General features: G+C 38.6%; 1 protein-coding gene across 1 annotated transcript; it reads right to left on the bottom strand.

Moving 5' to 3' along the window:
• Nucleotides 1-566: 566 nt before the first annotated feature.
• Nucleotides 567-5773, bottom strand: LOC120039814 (PH-interacting protein-like; the record flags this gene model as incomplete). Its single annotated transcript, XM_038985185.1, has 7 exons — nt 5464-5773; nt 5296-5354; nt 5178-5207; nt 4963-5022; nt 1489-1639; nt 1029-1127; nt 567-736 (listed from the first exon to the last, which is right to left on the bottom strand). Coding segments are annotated over exons 1-7 (705 nt in total), but the record flags the coding sequence as incomplete, so codon positions are not given.
• Nucleotides 5774-24637: the final 18864 nt, after the last annotated feature.

The raw sequence follows: 24637 nt of genomic DNA, 5'->3' as shown, positions 1-24637 counted from the left end.
TCTACTGTAAGTCTCTGGATAAGAGAGTCTGCTAAATGACTCACTACTGTAGTGGCTCTGGATCAGAGAGTCTGCTAAATGACTCACTACTGTAGTGACTCTGGATCAGAGAGTCTGCTAAATGACTCACTACTGTAGTGGCTCTGGATCAGAGAGTCTGTTAAATGACTCACTACTGTAGTGGCTCTGGATCAGAGTCTGCTAAATGACTCACTACTGTAGTGGCTCTGGATCAGAGAGTCTGTTAAATGACTCACTACTGTAGTGGCTCTGGATCAGAGAGTCTGCTAAATGACTCACTACTGTAAGTCTCTGGATCAGAGAGTCTGCTAAATGACTCTCTACTGTAAGTCTCTGGATCAGAGAGTCTGTTAAATGACTCACTACTGTAATGTCTCTGGATCAGAGAGTCTGTTAAATGACTAAAATGTAAAGATGTAAATAAAACACACTTTCTTCCCAAAAGAACTGGGGTCAAGAGGTCAGACCTCACCATGTGACCTCACCACATATAAACCTTATACTGAAATTCCCTCCAGATGTGGAAACCCACCACACACACACACAGGTCTTACGGTGAAGATGCGGCGTCCAGTGCGGTCGAAGGTGACGCAGTAGACAGAGGACAGATGTCCCAGAATCCTCTTGTGCATTTTCATGTGTGCGTAGACCGCTGTGGGAAGGAGCTGCCCCAGCCGGTACAAACCAATCAGACGACGGCTATGACCTGTCTCCACTACACACACACACACACACACACACACACACACACACACACACACACACACACACACACACACACACACACACACACACACACACACACACACACAGAGTTGTCAGTTACAGCGTCATACCTAACAACACGACCTGTTTCCTTCACATCACTGTGTTATATTATGTATTATATTATATATTATATTATATATTATGTTATATTCTAGATGTTATTCTGTTCATTAAAGTCATGGACACACTGGATCAACATAATCAAAACAACAATATTTAACCAATCAGAGGCAGCCTACCAATGCTGGGCGGGCTCCCGTAGATGACTGGCGGCTCTGGGGGCCTACCACAGTGCAGCGCTGCCAGGGCCGAACCCTTCCACACCACATGTTTACAACCTGCAGGAACACACACACACAACCCAAACACACACACACACACACACACAACCCAAACACACAACCCAAACACACAACCCAAACACAGTGGCTCTCTGTAGTAATAGTGTAAATACTAAGAATTAGTACTTTATTATGTACGTATTGTAATATCCATGCATTTAACTTGGTTACAAAGTAATACTTTGTAAAGCACACACACAACAATACTGACTCTTATTGGTGCGTAGCAGGCCAACATGTCATGTGATTACAATACTGACTCTTATTCGTGCGTAGCAGGCCAACATGTCATGTGATTACAGTACTGACTCTTATTGGTGCGTAGCAGGCCAACATGTCATGTGATTACAATACTAACTCTTATTGGTGCGTAGCAGGCTCTGTCGCCCCGCCCCCAGCAGACTGTGGACCCCGGGGACGCTGGCAGGAACCTCCTTCTCCAGAAGAGGACACACCCTCTGGCACACCTGCAGCAGGTGGTCCGGACTGATGTGGCCATACAGCTTCACCTGCACACACACACACACACACACACACACACACACACACACACACACACACACACACACAGTGAATTCAGGTTAAGATTAAACGTTACAACTGACCACCCAAAAGAACAGTCCCAGGCCAGTACGACAACAGTCCTTCTGTGTCCTCATTCAATCAACTGTATTCAATACATTTACATGCAGTACAATCAACTGTATTCAATACATTTACATTCAGCCCCTCTGTTTCCCAATTAGACTCTCTCTCCTCAGTTATCAGTACATTCAACCCCTCTGTTTCCCAATTAGACTCTCTCTCCTCAGTTATCACTACATTCAGCCCCTCTGTTTCCCAATTAGACTCTCTCTCCTCAGTTATCAGTACATTCAACCCCTCTGTTTCCCAATTAGACTCTCTCTCCTCAGTTATCAGTACATTCAACCCCTCTGTTTCCCAATTAGACTCTCTCTCCTCAGTTATCACTACATTCAGCCGCTCTGTTTCCCAATTAGACTCTCTCTCCTCAGTTATCAGTACATTCAACCCCTCTGTTTCCCAATTAGACTCTCTCTCCTCAGTTATCACTACATTCAACCCCTCTGTTTCCCAATTAGACTCTCTCTCCTCAGTTATCACTACATTCAGCCCCTCTGTTTCCCAATTAGACTCTCTCTCCTCAGTTATCAGTACATTCAACCCCTCTGTTTCCCAATTAGACTCTCTCTCCTCAGTTATCACTACATTCAGCCCCTCTGTTTCCCAATTAGACTCTCTCTCCTCAGTTATCACTACATTCAGCCCCTCCCCTTTTCACCCCCAAAACACATAATGACCCTTTAACACAATATCATTGGTCTGCAGATGTGATCCATTTGATAAGAACACAGACAGCCACAGACAGATACAGCCACAGACAGATACAGCCACAGACAGATACAGCCACAGACAGCCACAGCCAGCCACAGACAGATACAGCCACAGACAGATACAGCCACAGACAGATACAGCCACAGACAGATACAGCCACAGACAGATACAGCCACAGACATATACAGCCAGATACATATACAGCCACAGACATATACAGCCAGATACATATACAGCCACAGACAGATACAGCCACAGACAGATACAGCCACAGACAGATACAGCCACAGACAGATACAGCCACAGACATATACAGCCACAGACAGATACAGCCACAGACATATACAGCCACAGCCAGCCACAGACATATACAGCCAGATACATATACAGCCACAGACAGATACAGCCACAGACAGATACAGCCACAGACATATACAGCCACAGACAGATACAGCCACAGACAGATACAGCCACAGACAGATACAGCCACAGACAGATACAGCCACAGACAGATACAGCCACAGACATATACAGCCACAGCCAGCCACAGACATATACAGCCAGATACATATACAGCCACAGACAGATACAGCCACAGACAGATACAGCCACAGACAGATACAGCCACAGACAGATACAGCCACAGACAGATACAGCCACAGACAGATACAGCCACAGACAGCCACAATGGATGGATTGTCTGTGTGTGTGTGTGGTAGCTGATCATCCAGTTGAAATCAGTCATGTGTACAACAGTAACATCTAACAGCTGTCTGATCAATCACAATGATTTGTTTTATTACAATAAATAAAGACACCAACTATCACTATCGTCACTACATTACTAGTATTGGTGCCGTCATAGAATCAATGTTCAAAATGACTCTTTAATACGAATCAATAATACCATCTACTACAGGGTGGAAACGATGATCCTGATAGTATTATCAGAATTAGTGTTATTATTAAAATAATAATATATTTCAACTATTTACTATCATTACTAATATTATTATCGCCATTATTATTATAATGACTATTATTTGAACATAATTAGCAGTAATTATAATGTGGATTATTAGTAATAGTAGTGGCATTTTAAATGTAATCTTTAGACATTTGTGTGGTCAACCTAGTGGCTAGATGTCTATAACTCAACATAAATGTGTAGGTTAAAAACGGTCTGTCTGTCTGTCTGTCTGTCTGTCTGTCTGTCTGTCTGTCTGTCTGTCTGTCAATACAATCCTTATTCCTCCATTGTGTCTAATAACTAGGAACATGTCGCATCTTAAAACGAAGCCGCGGAAGAATCATCACGCAGACAGAGAGACATTAGGCCTGGTCGACCGCGCTCCACAACCCTGCTCACTGGCGGAGGGAGAAACGGCAGAGCGGAGGAGGAGCGGAGGAGGGAGGGAGGAGGGGGGGGGGGGAGTGGAGGAAGGGAGGGAGGAGCGGAGGAGAGGCAGGAGGGGGGGGGAGAAACAGAGTGGAGGAGGCAGGAGGGGGGAGGGAGTGGAGGAAGGGAGGGAGGAGCGAGGGAGAAAGGGAGGGAGGAGCGGAGGAGAGAGGCAGGAGGGGGGGGGAGAAACAGAGCGGAGGAGGCAGGAGGGGGGAGAAGTGGAGGAAGGAGGGCGGGAGGGAGGAGCCAGGGAGGGAGGGAGGAGTGATGGGTCAGTAAGACACTGACTATCGTTGTTCTATAATAGATTTAGTTTTAGATGAGACCGCTACATCTGATTCATGTTGTGGGAAAAAGATAAGAGCATAGGTCATTATTTTCATAATTTGCCCTAAAAATCTCAAAACTCTTAAGTCTAAAATAAATGTTCTATTGGCATTGCATGGTGTTTTCCATGCCATCATGCCCAATATGTAAAATCACCATGTAGGCTAATAACCTGTTAATTAACCCATTAATTAATAAAGCCATAAGAATAGGGCATCAGCTCAATATATGTCTCCCTCTCTCTCTCTCCCCATCTCCTTCAGTCCTGATGTATGCCTAACACACACTCCTCCCCCCTGCCACAACTCCTTCTGATAAAACGCTCTTTAGAAGGCTGTATTTCTTTGTGATATGACAGTTCATATTCTCCTAAAAGCTGTGTTTTACCTCGTCCCGTTATCCACACGGTTCCCGACAGCAGGAGCTGGGCGCCTCTATCTCGCTGTGTCGCAGGAGTCCCTCCCCCCGCGCTCCAACACCACAACACTCATGACGTACCAACATTTCACACACATTTCCACTACTAATAAAATGTTTTGGATATGCCTGTCACCAAACTCACACTCCAGGGTCCCATATAAAGCAGGACCCTGACCCCTGGTCCCTTCTGGCCCGGGTTGGGTTCGGGTTTTCGCTTACAAATCCTTTTGACTTTTTTCTCCTACTTAAAAAAAAATTGCGCGAAATTCAATTTTTATTTAGCTCTCTCTAAAAAAAACTTTTTGGTAGGTTATAGATCAGCCTTACCAAATCCTCGTATCTCCCATGATGCTCCTTCCCCGTCCAGTCCCGTCGTGTGGGCAGTAGCTGCAGCACAGACACACAGTTCACTCCGATCAGTAACGCCATAAACGCGTCGATTTGGGTTTTAAAACATTCAAATGAAAAATGTGCTTAAAAAAATCAACATGAGAAAGTACAGAGAGAGAGCAGCGACATGCGACGCGAACAGACACACTTACCTCCTTCTCCTCCACCTCACGGATCAACGTCTGGAAATATAATTTATAAAAAAATAAATCACACAACGAGACAAATCTGGGAATATAGTAAATAATTGTAAAGTAGCATCTGACCCACCTCCGCTGCGTTCTGGCACGGTCCAGCCTGTAGAAAGCGGACGATTAGGAAGTAGAGTTCTGTAGAGGCGAGAGAGAGGACGGAGCGGTGAGTTACAGAGGACGCAGGAGCGACGCAGATAGCAATTAAAACATCCAAAATGTCACATATTCAGCTGGCTTTACTCACCAGAACTCAGCTGTGCGACTATTTTACTGTCTGATTCCATTTTGGGGTTGTTTTTAAGAGTCCTGGGCCGAGTTAGTCTGAGGAAGTGTGCCCTATAGTCGTCACTGTTTACCCTGCAGGAAGACGCTTCCTCCATTCAAACCACAGCACCGCCAGGCCTGGCCACACAACAAACCCCTCCGCGCTGCCGTCAAATAGGACCTCCGACGGGCTCAGGCCTGAACAGCACGACACATCGACAACACCTGAATAACTCATATGATAGTTATACCAAGGTGTGTAAAGTATGCTTAGGTGTGTAAAGTCCCCGTTAAGTTGTTTTATTTATCCTTCCACACCCCCTCTATTTAACGCGCATGCCCTCCACGCAGGAATACCAAACAGGCTATTTTACGCACGGAACGTCGGAGGTTGAAGAAATGGCAGAGGGAAGCCTGGATCAGACAAAATGTGTTATTACATATTAAAACGATATGACCAGTGATTCTATAGTGCTATTTAGAGTGTTTATGGTTTACAAACTGCTACAAAGTAATCGTTACTCGCAGCTCTTTATGGAGGTTATGATCATATATAAACTCGTCAGATCTAGGTTGTTCGTAAATTCACTCTGGCTATCTACTCCGATTTCAGACCCGTCTCGTCTGAGTCCAAGAGCGCAGAATAACTGATGAATTTACAAACGCGCAACACCCGTTGAATATGACCGGTGTCAGTAAACGTTATTAAATTGTTGCCAGCGGCACAGTTAGTCACCAACGCTCTATAGAACAACCAAACAGCTCTGCTACGGGCGAGGTAAATGGTCAGAGTGGGGTGTTCTCATGTGTGTCTGGAAGTAGCTATCCAACTTTAGCCAGTTAGCTTGGGTGCTTGACTGCCGTTGGTAGGTCAGAATGCTCTGATCAACTCGACTCCTCCGCTAGCGTCCAGTGTGCGCTCTGAACGCAGAGAGCGAAACGCTCTGGATTTACGAACTGACTATCTGACAACGCGCTGAATTTACGAATTGATAATCTGACAACGCGCTGAATTTACGAACTGATAATCTGACAACGCTCTGAATTTACGAATTGATAATCTGACAACGCTCTGAATTTACGAATTGATAATCTGACAACGCTCTGAATTTACGAATTGATAATCTGACAACGCTCTGAATTTACTAATTGATAATCTGACAACGCTCTGAATTTACGAATTGATAATCTGACAACGCTCTGAATTTATGAATTGATAATCTGACAACGCTCTGAATTTACGAATTGATAATCTGACAACGCTCTGAATTTACGAATTGATAATCTGACAACGCTCTGAATTTACGAATTGATAATCTGACAACGCTCTGAATTTACGAATTGATAATCTGACAACGCTCTGAATTTACGAATTGATAATCTGACAACTCTCTGAATTTACGAACTGATAATCTGACAACACTCTGAATTTACGAATTGATAATCTGACAACGCTCTGAATTTACGAATTGATAATCTGACAACTCTCTGAATTTACGAACTGATAATCTGACAACGCTCTGAATTTACGAACTGATAATCTGACAACGCTCTGAATTTACGAATTGATAATCTGACAACGCTCTGAATTTACGAACTGATAATCTGACAACTCTCTGAATTTACGAATTGATAATCTGACAACGCTCTGAATTTACGAACTGACTATCTGACAACGCTCTGCATTTACGAACTGATAATCTGACAACGCTCTGGCACTCCAGAGTGAATGTGCGAACACACCACTAGTCAGAAAGAATCTCTTATTTTACAGACAGTGCATTGAGTAGCCTTGTATTTTGATTAGCTGCTGCAGTAACATTTGGCGTGTTTTTGGTTATTGTGACTGTAGGTTTATTGTCGTGTCGTAATTGTGTAACTAACAACACGTCTGAAACAATACACCCACTCCCGGAGCCGTTTGGTTCGTCCTCCATTTCTCTCTCTCTCAACTGCGTGCCTAGCTCCCAGCAGTAAAATGGGGGAAGGGGTTTGAGGAAGAGCAGATTCCAGGGGGAATGTAGACTAATGAATGAAACCTAATCTCGTGAGTTAAATGTACCATATGCTGGTGCACTCGACTAGACTTGGAAATCATTTTACCAATCACACCTTTAGTATGGTGAATGTGGTACGCCACGTTTTATAGCGTTACCTTTGAGTAGTGATTCAGAACCACACAGTTACCGTAGTGATTCAGAACCACACAGTTACCGTAGTGATTCAGAACCACACAGTTACCGTAGTGATTCAGAACCACACAGTTACCGTAGTGATTCAGAACCACACAGTTACCGTAGTGATTCAGAACCACACAGTTACTGTGTGATTTGCAGTTCAGTAGTGATTCAGAACCACACAGTTACCGTGTGATTTGCAGTTCAGTGGTGATTTTAACTGAGACTGAGTGCGCATGTTCACACAGAAGCCAAACCCAAGACATTTCGCGGGAATTCTTAGCATCAAATTTCTGCGTTTTGCGGGGGGAAAAAATCTTCAGATTTTGTTAGGCAGTGTAGGGTGTACTATTTACAGGTAAAGGAAGTTCTTCTACAACTTAATATTGTCATTGGCAAGTATTGTCCATTATATTTGCTGTCTCTGCCTGGCCGGTTCCCCTCTCTCCACTGGGATTCTCTGCCTCTAACCCTATTACAGGGGCTGAGTCACTGGCTTACTGGTGCTCTTTCATGCCGTCCCTAGGAGGGGTGCGTCACTCGAGTGGGTTGAGTCACTGACGTGATCTTCCTGTCTGGGTTGGCGCCCCCCCCTTGGTTTGTGCTGTGGCAGAGATCTTTGTGGGCTATACTCGGCCTTGTCTCAGGATGGTAAGTTGGTGGTTGAAGATATCCCTCTAGTGGTGTGGGGGCTGTGCTTTGGCAAAGTGGGTGGGGTTATATCCTTCCTGTTTGGCCCTGTCCAGAGGTATCATCGTATGGGGCCACAGTGTCTCCTGACCCCTCCTGTCTCAGCCTCCAGTATTTATGCTGCAATAGTTTATGTGTCGGGGGGCTGGGGTCAGTCTGTTGTATCTGGAGTACTTCTCCTGTCTTATCCGGTGTCCTGTGTGAATTTAAGTATGATCTCTCTAATTCTCTCTTTCTCTCTTTCTTTCTCTCTCTCGGAGGACCTGAGCCCTAGGACCATGCCTCAGGACTACCTGGCATGATGACTCCTTGCTGTCCCCAGTCCACCTGGCCGTGCTGCTGCTCCAGTTTCAACTGTTCTGCCTGCGGCTATGGAACCCTGACCTGTTCACCGGACGTGCTACCTTGTCCCAGACCTGCTGTTTTCAACTCTCTAGAGACAGCAGGAGCGGTAGAGATACTCTTAATGATCAGCTATGAAAAGCCAAGTGACATTTACCCCTGAGGTGCTGACTTGTAACACACTACGCCGTCATGGATTAAAATCCTGCAGCGCACGCAAGGTCCCCCTGCTCAAGCCAGCGCATGTCCAGGCCCGTCTGAAGTTTGCCAATGACCATCTGGATGATCCAGAGGAGGAATGGGAGAAGGTCATGTGGTCTGATGAGACAAAAATAGAGCTTTTTGGTCTAAACTCCACTCGCCGTATTTGGAGGAAGAAGAAGGATGAGTACAACCCCAAGAACACCATCCCAACCGTGAAGCATGGAGGTGGAAACATCATTCTTTGAGGATGCTTTTCTGCAAAGGGGACAGGACGACTGCACCGTATTGAGGGGAGGATGGATGGGGCCATGCATCGCGAGATCTTGGCCAACAACCTCCTTCCCTCAGTAAGAGCATTGAAGATGGGTCGTGGCTGGGTCTTCCAGCATGACAACGACCCAAAACACACAGCCAGGGCAACTAAGGAGTGGCTCCGTAAGAAGCATCTCAACGTCCTGGAGTGGCCTAGCCAGTCTCCAGACCTGAACCCAATAGAACATCTTTGGAGGGAGCTGAAAGTCCGTATTGCCCAGCGACTGCCCCGAAATCTGAAGGATCTGGAGAAGGTCTGTATGGAGGAGTGGGCCAAAATCCCTGCTGCAGTGTGTGCAAACCTGGTCAAGAACTACAGGAAACGTATGATCTCTGTAATTTCAAACAAAGGTTTCTGTACCAAATATTAAGTTCTGCTTTTCTGATGTATCAAATACTTATGTCATGCAATAAAATGCAAATTAATTGCTTAAAAATCATACAATGTGATTTTCTGGATTTTTGTTTTAGATTCCGTCTCTCACAGTTGAAGTGTACCTATGATAAAAATTACAGACCTCTATATGCTTTGTAAGTAGGAAAACCTGCAAAATCGGCAGTGTATCAAATACTTGTTCTCCCCACTGTATATGGCCACAATGCATGCTGCCCAATCTACACTCTTCCCGACTGTAGGCATACCGGTAACTGCCAAAATAAAAGAAACACCAGTAAACTAGGGATACAAAGTATATGTTATGGTGTGCGGTGTGTTTTCCTGGTTTAGGTCCACTTGTAGAATCGATGCTAAGGCTCATTGTTCTGGCTCGTTGTAGCTCAACGCCCTTTTAAGACACTTTATGTTGGTGTTTCCTTTATTTTGGCAGATACCTGTACGTGCATGTGATAAAAAAAACACATCCACAGTTATTTGTCATTAACTTGTGATCCTCTGTGACTGAATGGTACAGCGAGCTTCTGTGGTTGAATAAAACATTACATCAAATCATCAAATGTTATTGGTCAATTTCAAATGGTTAGCAGATAGCACATGTATTTATTAATCAGTTACCCAATCAAGGCAGGGCCCCAGTTACCCACATGGGCCCCGTACCTCCTCTCCTCCCACCCTCTGATGAATAGCAGAGCGGCAGCAGGCTGTCTCCACTCATTAAGAGTGGACTCCTAAGTCTTCCCGTGGTTGGCGGATGCAGTAAAAATATATATATATACAACAGATACAGAGCATTCAGAAAGTATTCAGACCCCTTGACTTTTTCCACATTTTGTTACGTTACAGCCTTATTCTAAAATGGATTACATTTTTTTTTTTTTATCTCAGCAATCTACACACAATACCCCATAATGACAAAGCAAAAACAGATTTTATTTTACATTTTTGCAAATGTATTAAAAATAAAAAACAGAAGTACCTTATTTACATAAGTATTCAGACCTTTTGCTATGTGACTCGAAATTGAGCTCAGGTGCATCCTGTTTCCATTGATCATCTTTGAGATGTTTCTACAACTTGATTGGAGTCCACCTGTGGTAAATTAAATTGATTGGACATGATTTGGAAAGGCACACACCTGTCTATATAAGGTCCCACAGTTGACAATGCATGTCAGAGCTAGGATGGGGAGAAGTCTCCATAATAAAGCAATGCTCTACCTTCTTAACAGCACTATCAACAAGGCAGGTCCTACAGGCCCTAGTTTCTATCTTCTTAACAGCACTATCAACAAGGCAGGTCCTACAGGCCCTAGTTTCTACCTTCTTAACAACACTATCAACAAGGCAGGTCCTACAGGCCCTAGTTTCTACCTTCTTAACAACACTATCAACAAGGCAGGTCCTACAGGCCCTAGTTTCTACCTTCTTAACAACACTATCAACAAGGCAGGTCCTACAGGCCCTAGTTTCTACCTTCTTAAAACTTCTACTTGGTCACAATCCCGGATCCGCGACACCCTCATCAGTAAAAAAGCTGACTAGCATAGCCTAGCATAGCGCCACAAGTAAATACTAGCATCTAAATATCATGAAATCACAAGTTCAAGACACCAGATGAAAGATACACATCTTGTGAATCCAGCCATCATTTCCGATTTTTAAAATGTTTTACAGGGAAAACACAATATGTATTTCTATTAGCTAACCACAATAGCAAAAGACTCAACCGCATATTTTCACAATTTTTTTACCGCATAGGTAGCTATCACAAATTCAACCAAATAAAGATATAAATAGTCACTAACCAAGAAACAACTTCATCAGATGACAGTCTGATAACATACTTATTGTATAGCATATGTTTTGTTCGAAAAATGTGCATATTTCAGGTATAAATCATAGTTTTACATTGCAGCCACCATCACAAAATCTCACCAAAGCAGCTAGAATAACTACAGAGACCAACGTGAATTACCTAAATACTCATCATAAAACATTTATGAAAAATACATGGTGTACAGCAAATTAAAGACAAACATCTTGTGAATCCAGACAATATTTCAGATTTTTTAAGTGTTTTACAGCGAAAACACAATATAGCATTATATTAGCTTACTACAATATCCAACCACACAACAGCATTGATTCAAGGCAACGCTAGCGATAGCGACAAAACCAGCAAAAGATATTAATTATTTCACTAACCTTCATAAACTTCATCAGATGACAGTCCTATAACATCATATTACACAATACATATATGGTTTGTTCGAAAATGTGCATATTTAGCGGCACAAATCGTGGTTGAACAATGTGAATACGTAGTGAAAATGCAGAAATATTGTCCGGAGAAATCTTGGAGAGGCACCTATTCTAATCAAATAACTAATCATAAACTTAACTAAAAAATACATGTTGGACAGCAAATTAAACATACACTAGTTCTTAATGCAACCGCTGTGTTAGATTTTTAAAAATAACTTTAGTACGACTTACAGCTTACGTTATAGCGAGACAGCGCCCAAAATCTGGGCGGAATATACGTCTAAACATTTTCGACAGAAATACGAAATAACATCATAAATGATTCCTACTATTTGATGAGCTTCCATCAGAATCTTGTACAAGTTGTCCTTTGTCCAGAATAATCGTTGTTCGGTTGTAGAATGTCGTCTTCATCTGTAGAACGCTAGCCAACGCTAGCCATGCGGCACAGAAGTGTCCAACTCACCAGAACGCATAACAAAGAAAATACCGAAAATCGGAATAAACTGATATAAACTGATATAAGTCGGTTTAATATAACTAGTTGATGATGTTTTTAACACATATATCAAATAAAATCAGAGCCGGATATATCTAACGCCTATAACGAAAGCTTTTCAGAACGCAATCCTGAGGTCTGTCTCGCGCCATGGTGAAGAAAGGAAAGAGTGGTCGCGTCATTCCAACAGGTCTTGTTCGGCCTCAGATAGAGCTATACACCCCATTCCAATTCTCACTGCCTACTGACATCTAGTGGAAGGCGTATGCAGTGCATGTAGACCCATAGATTTCATGCAAAATAATAGGCTGACCCTGGAACAGAGCCCCCGATTTCAGATTTTTCAGTTCCTGACAGGAAGTTTGCTGCAAAATGAGTTCTGTTTTACTCACAGATATAATTCAAACGGTTTTAGAAACTAGAGAGTGTTTTCTATCCAATAGTAATAATAATATGCATATTGTACGAGCAAGAATTGAGTATGAGGCAGTTTAATTTGGGAACGATTTTTTACAAAGTGAAAATAGCGCCCCCCCTATTGAGAAAAGGTTTAACAACACTATCAACAAGGCAGGTCCTACAGGCCCTAGTTTCTACCTTCTTAACAACACTATCAACAAGGCAGGTCCTACAGGCCCTAGTTTCTACCTTCTTAACAACACTATCAACAAGGCAGGTCATACAGGCCCTAGTTTCTACCTTCTTAACAACACTATCAACAAGGCAGGTCATACAGGCCCTAGTTTCTACCTTCTTAACAACACTATCAACAAGGCAGGTCCTACAGGCCCTAGTTTCTACCTTCTTAACAACACTATCAACAAGGCAGGTCCTACAGGCCCTAGTTTCTACATTCTTAACAGCACTATCAACAAGGCAGGTCCTACAGATCCTAGTTTCTGCCTTCTTAACAACACTATCAACAAGGCAGGTCCTACAGGCCCTAGTTTCTACCTTCTTAACAACACTATCAACAAGGCAGGTCATATAGGCCCTAGTTTCTACCTTCTTAACAACACTATCAACAAGGCAGGTCATACAGGCCCTAGTTTCTACCTTCTTAACAACACTATCTACAAGGCAGGTCCTACAGGCCCTAGTTTCTACATTCTTAACAACACTATCAACAAGGCAGGTCCTACAGGCCCTAGTTTCTACCTTATTAACAACACTATCAACAAGGCAGGTCCTACAGATCCTAGTTTCTGCCTTCTTAACAACACTATCAACAAGGCAGGTCCTACAGATCCTAGTTTCTACCTTCTTAACAGCACTAACAACAAGGCAGGTCCTACAGGCCCTAGTTTCTACCTTCTTAACAACACTATCAACAAGGCAGGTCCTACAGGCCCTAGTTTCTACCTTCTTAACAGCACTATCAACAAGGCAGGTCCTAGTCTCTACCTTCTTAACACTATCAACAAGGCAGGTCCTACAGGCCCTAGTTTCTACCTTCTTAACAACACTATCAACAAGGCAGGTCCTACAGGCCCTAGTTTCTACCTTATTAACAACACTATCAACAAGGCAGGTCCTACAGGCCCTAGTTTCTACCTTCTTAACAGCACTATCAACAAGGCAGGTCCTACAGGCCCTAGTTTCTACCTTCTTAACAGCACTATCAACAAGGCAGGTCCTACAGGCCCTAGTTTCTACCTTCTTAACAACACTATCAACAAGACAGGTCCTACAGGCCCTAGTTTCTACCTTCTTAACAACACTATCAACAAGACAGGTCCTACAGGCCCTAGTTTCTACCTTCTTAACAACACTATCAACAAGGCAGGTCCTACAGGCCCTAGTTTCTACCTTCTTAACAGCACTATCAACAAGGCAGGTCCTACAGGCCCTAGTTTCTACCTTCTTAACAACACTATCAACAAGACAGGTCCTACAGGCCCTAGTTTCTACCTTCTTAACAACACTATCAACAAGGCAGGTCCTACAGGCCCTAGTTTCTACCTTCTTAACAACACTATCAACAAGGCAGGTCCTACAGGCCCTAGTTTCTACCTTCTTAACAACACTATCAACAAGGCAGGTCCTACAGGCCCTAGTTTCTACCTTCTTAACACTATCAACAAGGCAGGTCCTACAGGCCCTAGTTTCTACCTTCTTAACAACACTATCAACAAGGCAGGTCCTACAGGCCCTAGTTTCTACCTTATTAACAACACTATCAACAAGGCAGGTCCTACAGGCCCTAGTTTCTATCTTCTTAACAGCACTATCAACAAGGCAGGTCCTACAGGCCCTAGTTTCTACCTTCTTAACAGCACTATCAACAAGGCAGGTCCTACAGGCCCTAGTTTCTACCTTCTTAACAACACTATCAACAAGACAGGTCCTACAGGCCCTGGTTTTGTCGCACCTGGACTACTGTTCGTGTGGGAAAATTGCAATTGGCTCAGAACAGGGCAGCACGGCTGGCCCTTGGATGGACACAGAGAGCTAATATTAATAATATGCATGTAAATCTCTCCTGGCTCAAAAGTGGAGGAGAGATTGACTTCATCACTACTTGTATTTATGACTAGTATTGACATGCTACTGGCACACAGCTCAGACTCCCATTCATACTCCACAAGACATGCCACCAGAGGTCTCTTCACAATCCCCAAGTCCAGAACAGACTATGGGAGGTGCACAGTACTACATAGAGCCATGACTACATGGAACTCTATTCCACATCAGTGAAATGTGGATCCATAATAAACCCCAGGAAGAATAGCTGCTGCCTTGGCAGGAACTAATGGGGATCCATAATAAACCCCAGGAAGAGTAGCTGCTGCCTTGGCAGGAACTAATGGGGGTCCATAATAAACCCCAGGAAGAATAGCTGCTTCCTTGGCAGGAATTAATGGGGGTCCATAATAAACCCCAGGAAGAATAGCTGCTTCCTTGGCAGCAGCTAATGGGGATCCATAAGAAACCCCAGGAAGAATAGCTGCTTCCTTGGCAGGAACTAATGGGGGTCCATAATAAACCCCAGGAAGAATAGCTGCTTCCTTGGCAGCAGCTAATGGGGATCCATAAGAAACCCCAGGAAGAATAGCTGCTTCCTTGGTAGCAGCTAATGGGGATCCATAATAAACCCCAGGAAGAGTAGCTGCTTCCTTGGCAGGAACTAATGGGGATCCATAAGAAACCCCAGGAAGAATAGCTGCTTCCTTGGCAGCAGCTAATGGGGATCCATAAGAAACCCCAGGAAGAATAGCTGCTTCCTTGGCAGCAGCTAATTGGGATCCATAAGAAACCCCAGGAAGAGTAGCTGCTTCCTTGGCAGGAACTAATGGGGATCCATAAGAAACCCCAGGAAGAATAGCTGCTTCCTTGGCAGCAGCTAATGGGGATCCATAAGAAACCCCAGGAAGAATAGCTGCTTCCTTGGCAGCAGCTAATGGGGATCCATAAGAAACCCCAGGAAGAATAGCTGCTTCCTTGGCAGCAGCTAATGGGGATCCATAAGAAATATAAAACACAATACCCATAATGTCAAAGTGGAATTATGTTTTTAGAAATGTTTACAAATTAATAAAAAATGAAAAGCTGAAATGTCTTGAGTCAATAAGTATTCAACCCCTTTGTTATGGTAAGGAGCCTAAATAAGTTCAGGATTAAACATTTGCTTAACAAGTCACATAATAAGTTTAATGGACTCACTCTGTGGGCAATAACAGTGTTTAACATGATTTCTGAACGACTACCTCATCTCTGTATCCCACACATACAATTATCTGTAATGTCCCTCAGTTCGAGCAGTGGATTTCAAACACAGATTCAACCACAAAGACCAGGGACGTTTTCCAACGACTCACATAGAAGAGCACCTATTGGTAGATGGGTAAAAATATAAAAAAAGGCTGACATGGAATATCCCTTTGAGCATGGTGAAGTTATTAATTAAACTCTGGATGGTGTATCAATACACCCAGTCACTACAAAGATACAGGCGTCCTTCCTAACTCAGTTGCCGGGGAGGAAGGAAACCACTCAGGGATTTCACCAAGAGGCCAATGGTGACTTTAAAACAGTTACAGAGTTTAATGGCTGTGATAGGAGATAACTGAGGATGGATCAACAACATTGTAGTTACTCCACAATACTAACCTAAATGACAGAATGAAAAGAAGGAAGCTTGTACAGAATAAAACTGATTCCAAAACAAGTTTTTTTTTTTACAGTGAAAAATTCTCCAGTCTGAACTGAAACGACTGAAACCAGGTAGAAAGTGTGTAGAAATGATAATGAACTTACATTTTTTGATTGAACAAAAAATGCTGAGATTCTATCACTCTAATTCCAAAAAGAGCTATAAGAAGCACTGTTTTGGTTGATTTAGTGTCTCAAACCAGGGAGTTTATTAACATTCATCAAGAATATGGGCAAAATGCTATTATTGACAATGAAAGAGGTGGGAATATGGTTCCCTTGTCATGTAATTGCTACATTTACTATCAATATAGCATTAAAAATAGTTTTCAAGATTGTATTTTGGCTATTCTTTTTCGCAATGCGAATATTGGATCGTGACTGAGAAAACCTGGTTCAATTTGGGTCTTGAGGCAAAACTTAGACCCATATAGGCCCTGGTCAAAAGTAGTGCCCTACAGACCCATATAGGCCCTGGTCAAAAGAAGTGCCCTACAGACCCATATAGGCCCTGGTCAAAAGTAGTGCCCTACAGACCCATATAGGTCCTGGTCAAAAGTAGTGCCCTACAGACCCATATAGGTCCTGGTCAAAAGAAGTGCCCTACAGACCCATATAGGCCCTGGTCAAAAGAAGTGCCCTACAGACCCATATAGGCCCTGGTCAAAAGAAGTGCCCTACAGACCCATATAGGCCCTGGTGAAAAGTAGTGCCCTAGAGACCCATATAGGTCCTGGTCAAAAGAAGTGCCCTACAGACCCATATAGGCCCTGGTCAAAAGTAGTGCCCTACAGACCCATATAGGCCCTGGTCAAAAGTAGTGCCCTACAGACCCATATAGGCCCTGGTCAAAAGTAGTGCCCTACAGACCCATATAGGTCCTGGTCTAAAGTAGTGCCTTAGACCCATATAGGCCCTGGTCAAAAGTAGTGCCCTACAGACCCATATAGGCCCTGGTCAAAAGTAGTGCCTTAGACCCATATAGGCCCTGGTCAAAAGTAGTGCCCTACAGACCCATATAGGCCCTGGTCAAAAGTAGTGCCTTAGACCCATATAGACACTGGTCAAAAGTAGTGCCCTACAGACCCATATAGGCCCTGGTCAAAAGAAGTGCCCTACAGACCTATATAGGCCCTGGTCAAAAGTAGTGCCCTACAGACCCATATAGGCCTGGTCAAAAGTAGTGCCCTACAGACCCATATAGGCCCTGGTCAAAAGTAGTGCCCTACAGAATAGGGAGCCATTAGGGTGCTTGATGAGGTGCAACCAGAAGGAAGGAGAGTCTTTAATCAATCATTTGTTTATTGTGAGAACAGTTACATTGACTGAGAACAGTTACAGGCTTTTATTTGTTCTGTACTGCTCTTACGTCACAGTTACAACTGTTTATAACCGTCATAATAACTCATCTGTTTATAACCTTCATAATAACTAGTCTGTTAATAACCTTTATGATAACTAGTCTGTTAATAACCTTCATAATAACTAGTCTGTTTATAACCTTCATAATAACTAGTCTGTTAATAACCTTCATAATAACTAGTCTGTTAATAACCTTCATAATAACTAGTCTGTTTATAACCTTCATAATAACTAGTCTAACTGTTTATAACCTTCATAATAACTAGTCTGTTCATAACCTTCATAATAACTCATCTGTTTATAACCTTCATAATAACTAGTCTGTTTATAACCTTCATAATAACTAGTCTGTTTATAACCTTCATAATAACTAGTCTAACTGTTTATAACCTTCATAATAACTAGTCTGTTTATAACCTTCATAATAACTAGTCTGTTTATAACCTTCATAATAACTAGTCTGTTTATAACCTTCATAATAACTAGTCTAACTGGTTATAACCTTCATAATAACTAGTCTGTTTATAACCTTCATAATAACTAGTCTGTTAATAACCTTCATAATATACTAGTCTGTTAATAACCTTCATAATAACTAGTCTAACTGTTTATAATCTTCATAATAACTAGTCTGTTTATAACCTTCATAATAACTAGTCTAACTGTTTATAACCTTCATAATAACTAGTCTGTTTATAACCTTCATAATAACTAGTCTGTTTATAACCTTCATAATAACTAGTCTGGTTATAACCTTCATAATAACTAGTCTGTTTATAACCTTCATAATAACTAGTCTGTTTATAACCTTCATAATAACTAGTCTAACTGTTTATAACCGTCATAATAACTAGTCTGGTTATAACCTTCATAATAACTAGTCTGTTTATAACCTTCATAATAACTAGTCTGTTTATAACCTTCATAATAACTAGTCTGTTTATAACCTTCATAATAACTAGTCTGTTAATAACCTTCATAATAACTAGTCTAACTGTTTATAACCTTCATAATAACTAGTCTGTTTATAACCTTCATAATAACTAGTCTGTTTATAACCTTCATAATAACTAGTCTAACTGTTTATAACCTTCACAATAACTAGTCTAACTGTTTATAACCTTCATAATAACTAGTCTAACTGTTAATAACCTTCATAATAACTAGTCTGTTAATAACCTTCATAATAACTAGTCTGGTTATAACCTTCATAATAACTAGTTTAACTGTTTATAACCTTCATAATAACTAGTCTAACTGTTTATAACCTTCATAATAACTAGTCTGTTTATAACCTTCATAATAACTAGTCTGTTTATAACCTTCATAATAACTAGTCTGTTTATAACCTTCATAATAACTAGTCTAACTGTTAATAACCTTCATAATAACTAGTCTAAATGTTTATAACCTTCATAATAACTAGTCTAACTGTTTATAACCTTCATAATAACTAGTCTAACTGTTTATAACCTTCATAATAACTAGTCTAACTGTTTATAACCTTCATAATAACTAGTCTAACTGTTTATAACCTTCATAATAACTAGTCTAACTGTTTATAACCTTCATAATAACTAGTCTAACTGTTTATAATCTTCATAATAACTAGTCTAACTGTTTATAACCTTCATAATAACTAGTCTGTTTATAACCTTCATAATAACTAGTCTGTTTATAACCTTCATAATAACTAGTCTGTTTATAACCTTCATAATAACTAGTCTAACTGTTTATAACCTTCATAATAACTAGTCTGTTTATAACCTTCATAATAACTAGTCTAACTGTTTATAACCTTCATAATAACTAGTCTGTTTATAACCTTCATAATAACTAGTCTGTTTATAACCTTCATAATAACTAGTCTGTTTATAACCTTCATAATAACTAGTCTGTTAATAACCTTCATAATAACTAGTCTAACTGTTTATAACCTTTATAATAACTAGTCTGTTTATAACCTTCATAATAACTAGTCTAACTGTTTATAACCTTCATAATAACTAGTCTAACTGTTTATAACCTTCATAATAACTAGTCTGTTTATAACCTTCATAATAACTAGTCTGTTTATAACCTTCATAATAACTAGTCTGTTTATAACCTTCATAATAACTAGTCTGTTAATAACCTTCATAATAACTAGTCTAACTGTTTATAACCTTTATAATAACTAGTCTGTTTATAACCTTCATAATAACTAGTCTAAATGTTTATAACCTTCATAATAACTAGTCTGTTTATAACCTTCATAATACCTAGTCTGTTTATAACCTTCATAATAACTAGTCTAACTGTTTATAACCTTTATAATAACTAGTCTGTTTATAACCTTCATAATAACTAGTCTAACTGTTTATAACCTTCATAATAACTAGTCTGTTTATAACCTTCATAATAACTAGTCTAACTGTTTATAACCTTCATAATAACTAGTCTAACTGTTTATAACCTTCATAATAACTAGTCTAACTGTTTATAACCTTCATAATAACTAGTCTGTTTATAACCTTCATAATAACTAGTCTGTTTATAACCTTCATAATAACTAGTCTGTTTATAACCTTCATAATAACTAGTCTGTTAATAACCTTCATAATAACTAGTCTAACTGTTTATAACCTTTATAATAACTAGTCTGTTTATAACCTTCATAATAACTAGTCTAAATGTTTATAACCTTCATAATAACTAGTCTGTTTATAACCTTCATAATACCTAGTCTGTTTATAACCTTCATAATAACTAGTCTAACTGTTTATAACCTTTATAATAACTAGTCTGTTTATAACCTTCATAATAACTAGTCTAAATGTTTATAACCTTCATAATAACTAGTCTGTTTATAACCTTCATAATAACTAGTCTGTTTATAACCTTCATAATAACTAGTCTGTTAATAACCTTCATAATAACTAGTCTGTTTATAACCTTCATAATAACTAGTCTGTTTATAACCTTCATAATAACTAGTCTGTTAATAACCTTCATAATAACTAGTCTGTTAATAACCTTCATAATAACTAGTCTGTTTATAATCTTCATAATAACTAGTCTGTTAATAACCTTCATAATAACTAGTCTGTTTATAACCTTCATAATAACTAGTCTAAATGTTTATAACCTTCATAATAACTAGTCTAACTGTTTATAACCTTTATAATAACTAGTCTGTTTATAACCTTCATAATAACTAGTCTGTTTATAACCTTCATAATAACTAGTCTGTTTATAACCTTCATAATAACTAGTCTAACTGTTTATAACCTTCATAATAACTAGTCTAAATGTTTATAATCTTCATAATAACTAGTCTGTTAATAACCTTCATAATAACTAGTCTGTTAATAACCTTCATAATAACTAGTCTGTTAATAACCTTCATAATAACTAGTCTAAATGTTTATAACCTTCATAATAAATAGTCTAACTGTTTATAACCGTCATAATAACTCATCTGTTTATAACCTTCATAATAACTAGTCTGTTAATAACCTTCATAATAACTAGTCTGTTTATAACCTTCATAATAACTAGTCTGTTAATAACCTTCATAATAACTAGTCTGTTTATAACCTTCATAATAACTAGTCTGTTTATAACCTTCATAATAACTAGTCTGTTTATAACCTTCATAATAACTAGTCTGTTTATAACCTTCATAATAACTAGTCTGTTTATAACCTTCATAATAACTAATCTGTTTATAACCTTCATAATAACTAGTCTGTTTATAACCTTCATAATAACTAGTCTGTTTATAACCTTCATAATAACTAGTCTGTTTATAACCTTCATAATAACTAGTCTGTTAATAACCTTCATAATAACTAGTCTGTTTATAACCTTCATAATAACTAGTCTAACTGTTAATAACCTTCATAATAACTAGTCTGTTAATAACCTTCATAATAACTAGTCTAACTGTTAATAACCTTCATAATAACTAGTCTGTTTATAACCTTCATAATAACTAGTCTGTTAATAACCTTCATAATAACTAGTCTAACTGTTTATAACCTTCATAATAACTAGTCTGTTTATAACCTTCATAATAACTAGTCTGTTTATAACCTTCATAATAACTAGTCTGTTTATAACCTTCATAATAACTAGTCTGTTAATAACCTTCATAATAACTAGTCTGTTTATAACCTTCATAATAACTAGTCTAACTGTTAATAACCTTCATAATAACTAGTCTGTTTATAACCTTCATAATAACTCATCTGTTTATAACCTTCATAATAACTAGTCTGTTTATAACCTTCATAATAACTAGTCTGTTTATAACCTTCATAATAACTAGTCTGTTAATAACCTTCATAATAACTAGTCTGTTAATAACCTTCATAATAACTAGTCTAACTGTTATTAACCTTCATAATAACTAGTCTAAATGTTTATAACCTTCATAATAACTAGTCTAACTGTTTATAACCTTCATAATAACTAGTCTAACTGTTTATAACCTTCATAATAACTAGTCTAACTGTTTATAACCTTCATAATAACTAGTCTAACTGTTTATAATCTTCATAATAACTAGTCTAACTGTTTATAACCTTCATAATAACTAGTCTAACTGTTTATAACCTTCATAATAACTAGTCTAACTGTTTATAACCTTCATAATAACTAGTCTAACTGTTTATAATCTTCATAATAACTAGTCTAACTGTTTATAATCTTCATAATAACTAGTCTAACTGTTAATAACCTTCATAATAACTAGTCTAACTGTTTATAACCTTCATAATAACTAGTCTGTTTATAACCTTCATAATAACTAGTCTGTTTATAACCTTCATAATAACTAGTCTGTTAATAACCTTCATAATAACTAGTCTAACTGTTTATAACCTTTATAATAACTAGTCTGTTTATAACCTTCATAATAACTAGTCTAAATGTTTATACCTTCATAATAACTAGTCTGTTTATAACCTTCATAATAACTAGTCTGTTTATAACCTTCATAATAACTAGTCTAACTGTTTATAACCTTTATAATAACTAGTCTGTTTATAACCTTCATAATAACTAGTCTAAATGTTTATAACCTTCATAATAACTAGTCTGTTTATAACCTTCATAATAACTAGTCTGTTTATAACCTTCATAATAACTAGTCTGTTAATAACCTTCATAATAACTAGTCTGTTTATAACCTTCATAATAACTAGTCTGTTTATAACCTTCATAATAACTAGTCTAACTGTTAATAACCTTCATAATAACTAGTCTGTTAATAACCTTCATAATAACTAGTCTGTTTATAACCTTCATAATAACTAGTCTGTTTATAACCTTCATAATAACTAGTCTGTTTATAACCTTCATAATAACTAGTCTAACTGTTTATAACCTTCATAATAACTAGTCTAACTGTTAATAACCTTCATAATAACTAGTCTGTTTATAACCTTCATAATAACTAGTCTAACTGTTAATAACCTTCATAATAACTAGTCTAACTGTTAATAACCTTCATAATACCTAGTCTAACTGTTTATAACCTTCATAATAACTAGTCTAACTGTTAATAACCTTCATAATACCTAGTCTAACTGTTAATAACCTTCATAATACCTAGTCTAACTGTTTATAACCTTCATAATAACTAGTCTAACTGTTAATAACCTTCATAATAACTAGTCTGTTTATAACCTTCATAATAACTAGTCTGTTAATAACCTTCATAATAACTAGTCTAACTGTTTATAACCTTCATAATAACTAGTCTGTTTATAACCTTCATAATAACTAGTCTGTTTATAACCTTCATAATAACTAGTCTGTTAATAACCTTCATAATAACTAGTCTGTTTATAACCTTCATAATAACTAGTCTAACTGTTAATAACCTTCATAATAACTAGTCTGTTAATAACCTTCATAATAACTAGTCTAACTGTTAATAACCTTCATAATAACTAGTCTGTTTATAACCTTCATAATAACTAGTCTGTTAATAACCTTCATAATAACTAGTCTAACTGTTTATAACCTTCATAATAACTAGTCTGTTTATAACCTTCATAATAACTAGTCTGTTTATAACCTTCATAATAACTAGTCTGTTTATAACCTTCATAATAACTAGTCTGTTAATAACCTTCATAATAACTAGTCTGTTTATAACCTTCATAATAACTAGTCTAACTGTTAATAACCTTCATAATAACTAGTCTGTTAATAACCTTCATAATAACTAGTCTAACTGTTAATAACCTTCATAATAACTAGTCTGTTAATAACCTTCATAATAACTAGTCTGTTAATAACCTTCATAATAACTAGTCTAACTGTTATTAACCTTCATAATAACTAGTCTGTTTATAACCTTCATAATAACTAGTCTGTTTATAACCTTCATAATAACTAGTCTGTTTATAACCTTCATAATAACTAGTCTGTTTATAACCTTCATAATAACTAGTCTGTTTATAACCTTCATAATAACTAGTCTGTTTATAACCTTCATAATAACTAGTCTGTTAATAACCTTCATAATAACTAGTCTAACTGTTTATAACCTTCATAATAACTAGTCTGTTTATAACCTTCATAATAACTAGTCTAACTGTTTATAACCTTCATAATAACTAGTCTGTTAATAACCTTCATAATAACTAGTCTGTTAATAACCTTCATAATAACTAGTCTAAATGTTTATAACCTTCATAATAACTAGTCTAACTGTTTATAACCTTCATAATAACTAGTCTAACTGTTTATAACCTTCATAA

This window comes from Salvelinus namaycush, unplaced genomic scaffold (assembly GCF_016432855.1).
Source record: "Salvelinus namaycush isolate Seneca unplaced genomic scaffold, SaNama_1.0 Scaffold3019, whole genome shotgun sequence".
NCBI lineage: Eukaryota > Metazoa > Chordata > Actinopteri > Salmoniformes > Salmonidae > Salvelinus > Salvelinus namaycush.
This window is presented reverse-complemented; position numbering and strand designations above follow the sequence as displayed.